At 34.7% G+C, this 6,128-nt stretch overlaps 1 protein-coding gene across 2 annotated transcripts; it reads right to left on the reverse strand.

The window, feature by feature from the left end:
• Positions 1-49: 49 nt before the first annotated feature.
• Positions 50-5,287, reverse strand: LOC114738733 (Golgi to ER traffic protein 4 homolog). 2 transcript variants are annotated; one of them, XM_028926798.1, is made up of 9 exons: positions 5,182-5,287; positions 4,924-5,042; positions 4,131-4,210; positions 3,786-3,864; positions 2,694-2,775; positions 2,339-2,489; positions 1,774-1,864; positions 396-479; positions 50-100 (listed from the first exon to the last, which is right to left on the reverse strand). In XM_028926798.1, exons 2-9 carry the CDS (start codon positions 4,969-4,971, stop codon positions 50-52), a joined length of 666 nt encoding a protein of 221 aa, XP_028782631.1. In that variant the 5' UTR covers positions 4,972-5,042; positions 5,182-5,287. The 2 variants fall into 2 exon arrangements, with proteins under 2 accessions (XP_028782631.1, XP_028782632.1); XM_028926799.1 differs by having other exon boundaries at positions 5,190-5,208.
• Positions 5,288-6,128: the final 841 nt, after the last annotated feature.

A 6,128-nucleotide genomic window follows, 5' to 3' on the forward strand; every position in this document is an offset into this window, starting at 1 on the left:
AGAAGGTGTCTATCATCTTTCAAAGCGAGCATCAGGATGATAATTGCTTTTACCTTAAAACTGCCCTAGCGATGGCCAAGTCATCTTCACCTGGATAACGCTACAAGAAGTAAGAGGCATATCAGTTGAACCTCCTCAAAACAAGGACAAAATGACAAGGAAATCCTCAATTACGCTTTTCGAAATCAGTTCTGGGAGCCAATGATATAGCACAATATCTCAACAATATAACTAGATCGTCATTGAACGTCCCAACCGAATTTTAGTAAAAATGGGGGGAAAAACAAGGGAAGAATTCTTCAGCACACCGTACGTGAATTTGGTAAATTTGAACCGGAGAACAAGGTATGAGAACAGAGAAACAAAGAAAAAATGGAAAATGTGATGAGGCTGACCTTGCCCATAAAATCAACAAGAATGGAAGCAAACTTCTTTGGATTATTTCCTCTCACGAAATGGTTCGTTACTCTAGCCATATCCTGCATGTCAGAAGTATACTGTGTTAATGGACCAGGGAAAAAAGGTCATATTACTTTTAGGGTTAAGTGAAGCTTCTTAAAATGCAAAACATACCTCCTTTCCAAATCTGCGTATTAATGTAAATAAAAACAAAGTCAATGCATGTAGAGACTACAGGACCTTTCCAGCAATTAGTCAGCTACTATCCACCATAGATTGTATGCAGTTCAATACAGCAGCTTACAACAATTCTAGAATTCCATAGTTAGATACAGCAAACTATCAAACTTCTAACAGCCATACGCATAGTTATTAAACAAGGCATACCCCTAGCTGAGGTGTTTGATTTCAATAAGGATCTGGTGGGCACACTCATACCAAGGATGCTGCCCCCAGGCATGCTGATCCTAGTACTCAAAATACATCAAGCAAAAGCCCTAAAAAGATCATGACAAGGTTAATTCACTGATTTCTGCCGAAGATGTGATTCTTATAAGCAAAGCAGCATACTGAATGGCATAACTTCCTCCATCTTGACTTCTTTCAGATGCTTCCTTTTTCACTCTGCATTTTTTCCTTTTTCACTTCATCTTGTATTGTTTGCCTCTCCCACCCCCCCCAAAAAAAAACCAAAAAAAAAAAAAAACAAAGTGTGTGCAGTAATGGGAAGAGCTAGAAAGGGGGGAAAATCCATTTATCAGTATATTCAGGCAGAAATTCAATGAAGTTGACGAATCCTCACCAGTTCAGAAAAGAATTCAAAGAGAAGGTTTGTCTTTATGAGAAAGTTTTCATACCCCTTACTTCCAAAATATTTCAGTCCATAAATGAAAATTAGTGCAAACGAATTTCCAAAATTCTCCTCCTCCATTTAATCAAAAGGAACTTCTAAAACTGTGAATAAGCATTCTCTGGCCTTTCCTTCCTTCTTGACTTTGTTAGTGTTTCTGATGGCTGATAAACTTGTGATGCAAGAATCAAATATCACAAATCATGAAGTCTTTTGCTATGCATTAGAGCATGACATGTCAATGTCAACCGACAAAAGTACCCAATCAAACTTATTGGTTTCATTGATATTAAAAGAGCATCAAAATAAGAAATATATACATTCACATATCAGGCCTGTTCCGTTCTAACTTACTCTGTATATGTTCTGATTTTTAATTTGCTAAATATGACATCCTTGTTTGCTTTATGATATAGGTGCCACATTTCAAAGTCATCTTAGAAATACTGTAGTATATACAGTATAAATCCAAAAGAAGCAGCAACAAAGAACAAACATGTACTTTAAGTAATTTTGATACATACCACCTCAGGTGATTCATAATAAATGTATTCAGCTAGCATAATGTGCAATTCTGGAGATCCATAATTATTTGCTCCAAACTCTGCGGACCATCTGAACACGATAGTTTTAACCGCATTACTATAGGTTCAAATCAAGAAATCAATAAAATAGTAGTTCAAAATGACATTTACATTTAAATGAGAATTGCAGTGCAGTTCATCTGATATTGGGTAAAGTCAAGCAATCCATATAATGGAAAATGTTGCTTCAAGTACAGGTTCATTTTAACAAGATTCATTTGTGATTGGCTCATTTTTCAAAAACAACAAGGAATCATAAATCCTTTTCTGATTCGGCTCCTGGTATATATACATGTGTGTTCTCACTGCTTCTGGTTGATTTGTAGATCAGTAAGATAAATAACCCATCACACCGTTTCTTCAAAACTGATTATAGGATATCTTATAACTATGAGAAATTCTATAGACAAAATCATCGGCACAAAGGGGAAAAAAACAACTTTTAGGAGGCTTAATAACTGCAGAATTTAATTACAAAAATCTTATTAGCCATAAATGGTGCCACCTGATAGCAGCTTTTAAGAATGAGGAGCAGCCCTCCACACGTGTTTTTGCAGCTCCAAGGGCTTCAGAAATCTGTTGCATGTCATCATCAACTCTCAAGTTTTGTGGAAGTGGAACCCGAGGAAAAGCTTTGTAGATCTTCTCAAGGCGTTCTGCCAGATATTTTAGTTTGTAAAGATCAAGGTTAGAAGCAAGATGAGAAGTTAAGGGGGAAAAAAACATTTACAAAATCATGCAACAAAGACCCCACATCCCAAATTTTCCATCAAAATTATATTGCATCACAGACAGAGACAAGAAATAAACCAGTGGCATCAATAATCAATAAAACTTTAAAAGATGGTAAAAGGACTCACCAAGAGTTTCATTATCATAAGGAACTTTTGCTTTCACGAGTGTCTCTACAAATAATAAAGCAAGCTCAGCCCCACAGGTGACCTGAAGAAGAACGGAAACTGAGTTTCTACATAAATGTTCTTGCCAAAATCAATGCTGATTAAATGTTAATTTCATTACTAGAGATATTAAAACTTAGATTTAATTATATCAAATCAGATTAATTTCAAATCGCAACATCTGTCATCTCATACTTGCAGTTGTCTCAGATGTGCCAATGCAATGTGTAAAAATGGATAGTAGAAGCCAACCATAAAACTTCAAAATGTCTAAAAGCAATCCCTGAAGGCATATAAAGCTTGATCAAGATCATAGTGGAGTTCAATTATGATTGAAGAGAAAGCCAAACATGCAACTCTACATAAAAGATAATAGATTCAGCAAAATATGCAAATACAAAGTAAATTACAGCACATAAAATCAATTTGGTTTGCATTCCGTTCAGTGTTAGTATGCTTAAATTGTGTAGGCAAGTGACAACCCACACATACGCACAAAAATAAGGAGGAGGAGGAGGAGCAAGACAATAGTTAGCGTTCAAGGATGTCTAAGAATTTTTTTTTTTTTTAAACCAGAAAAGATGTCTAAGATTGGCTTTACCAATATTTCTAGTGTCCCTTTTCATTATTTAAAAAAAAAAAAAAAACTTTAAGCTTGACAATTGACATATGTATTGCAAATTAATTTCAACTGAATAAATGGAGAGGAGTAAGGATAGAACTCTCAAGTCTTGATCATAACAACTCATAAGCTTAAGTTGTTAAGCTAAGGCTCCACATTAGTTTAACGACCATATCTAGCAGAATCCATAAAAGTTGTTACAATTCAAAGATGTGTATATGTGAGGATAAATATTTTGCCTTCCCCCAATTTCTGAACATGTCTCTGCATCATTTTCCATTGTTAATAAATGGGGGAAATTTTGTTTAACTAACTGAAAATTGTTAATAATATTTTGATTTGGAAGAAATGTATTACATGCAAATAATCATTTTCCATCATTACATGATAAAAGCTTGGGCAGAAAAATATTGAAATTAGAATTGTGCAACCTGTCCATGTGCCAATTGAATGCATGCTCCTGATTGTAGGAGATCTAGTGCTTCAGAATATCTCTGAGCAGATACATACCTGCAGTGAAGTAGGAATGGTTCGTTAGTGCCCCCTTTTTGATGAGAATGAGTTTATTTTATAAATTAAAAGATGAATTCATTTCATGAACAAGCAACCCCTTCAGATTAAGAGAAAATAACTACAACAGATCAACTTATCATTGAAAATCTAATTCCAATTGCTGACCAAATTATCAATAGGTTACATGAGATGGGATGTGCACGTTTCTATAAAAATAAAGTACACAATTTAAATGAAAAGTATCATAGAGAAGCTGCTTCAACCTGACACTGACAGACTTGTACATTTGTTGAGCTCCATAATAATTTCCCTCATTTACAACTTTCTGCAACTTATCAATATTCTGCATTTTGCCACATGATAATAATAAGAACCAGAATTCATACTTATTTTAAAACGAAAACATTTGAAGGAATGTCAAATAATTATGAGAGAAAGCAGCAACTCATACTATGTGCAACTCAGAAAATTTGAAATTAAAAGATGTTAAAAATGCAAGATCTCAGAAATAAATGACCTTCACAATCTCCTACGCTCTATAAAGATAATCATATACCCAACATATGAGAAACAGAAAAGCTCCACAATCTCCTACGCTCTATAAAGATAATCATATACCCAACATATGAGAAACAGGAAAGCTCCTCGACCGTGGCAATCACACAACATTTGCTTAAGATAATCGTATAATGACTAGATAGACTCAACCTTCATATATTGAATAAAAACTAACGTAAGCATTGCATATATGGTGGATCAACGTCAAAGAAATTACAAACAGGAGACGACCATGAAGAACAGTTCAAGAATATCCTTGTCAAATATGAAGCATAATAAGGCCTATAATCAGATAATCCACATAAGACCATTATCTAGAACATTATACTTGAGGAGTTAGTTTCCTGATAAGTAGTTTCCAGTGAGCTGAATCTGAAAACAGCTTAAATTCTTTAAAATGTACAGCCACTTCTCATTAATTTCCCACGCGAAATGGGGAACCCATAATTTCCTGAGAAAAAGCAAGCTACTAAGGAATTACACATTCATGGATCGTACCTCTTGGGCCGGAGGAAGCGCGCCTCTTTTGAGTCTCTCACGCGACATGTGGATTTCCGGAATTTTAGTCAGTCTCTTCTAGTCTTCTACAATGGCAGCGATCTCGGTCGCAATCGACGCTACAGAAAACCAAGACCAGAAGTAAAGTGGAAGAACGATCGTAAGCAGATCCCCAGTTGAGTTTTTATAGTGATCAGGGTTTCGTCTACAACAACTACGATGGAATAAAATTGAGTTTGATATCTAAAGAGCGCTTACTGGACTACCGGGAGAATTTTAGCGGCGAAATGGCGAGTCTTCCAATCTATCACCAACAATTCCCATCCAGATAGAAAAGAAACTACAAAATCAGCCGCCGGAATTTTTTTTTGCCGCCGTAATAAATTACATTCCACCTCATCAAAATAAAAGGAATAGTTATATAAAAAATTTAAAATATAAAATATAAAAAATAAAATAAATTAAGATATTTTATACTGAACATAAATATTACTAACTCAGGTCCTTAATATAAGATCCTGTTTGACTTTTATTTTGGTTCTAAATATAAAATCCCAATCCACTTTGTCTTTCATATTTGTGTATTTTTTTTTAAAGATAATCCTTTTAACAATGGTAACTCTAACCAATACACTTGATTAGTAAGGATATTTTAAGAAAGACAACACATGTTTATTACAAATAACTAACTTAACTTCTTTCTTTAATGTCCTCAAATTAGTCAACTAACTTTTATAATTAAGACCAGAAGTAGTATATTAAAAACAAGAAGAGTTAATGTGAAAAATATGGAAGATACGGAAGGAAGGTTAATCTGAAAAATGAAATTATTATGTTGGATGCTGACTCTGAAATTTGGAAAAAGATAGTCAAACTATGGCCCCAAATAATAAATAACGTGTCATGGTCTCTTGATAATGGGCAGTTGGTAAATTTTTGGAAGGATAAATGGCTTGATGTGAATCCATCCTTGAGTGGAAAAAACAATGTTCAGTTGACGGAAGGGGATTTGAATGTGATTGTTAGTGCTGGTTAATGAGAGAGGAGAATGGGACATGGAGAGAATTAATAACTGGGTTTCAGAAGAGGGAAGGAAATTAATTAACGCTGTTCCCCCGCCTAATGAAGAGTTTGGCAGGGATGGAATCAAATGGGGATCAGCTTTGAATGCTGATTATAGTGTGGCAAAAATGTATGGGTTACTG

The sequence above is a fragment of the Neltuma alba genome, unplaced genomic scaffold (assembly GCF_004799145.2).
Source record: "Neltuma alba isolate B1F8T4 unplaced genomic scaffold, ASM479914v2 tig00013671_pilon, whole genome shotgun sequence".
NCBI lineage: Eukaryota > Viridiplantae > Streptophyta > Magnoliopsida > Fabales > Fabaceae > Neltuma > Neltuma alba.

Coding starts and splice junctions, on each gene's coding strand:
- LOC114738733 (XM_028926798.1), bottom strand. CDS start 4,971: ATGTCGCGTGAGAGACTCAAAAGAGGCGCGCTTCCTCCGGCCCAAGAG. Junction 3,865..4,130: donor TACAAGTCTGTCAGTGTCAG/GTTGAAGCAGCT, acceptor ACTTCACTGCAG/GTATGTATCTGCTCAGAGAT. Junction 101..395: donor TTGTTGATTTTATGGGCAAG/GTCAGCCTCATC, acceptor TACTTCTTGTAG/CGTTATCCAGGTGAAGATGA.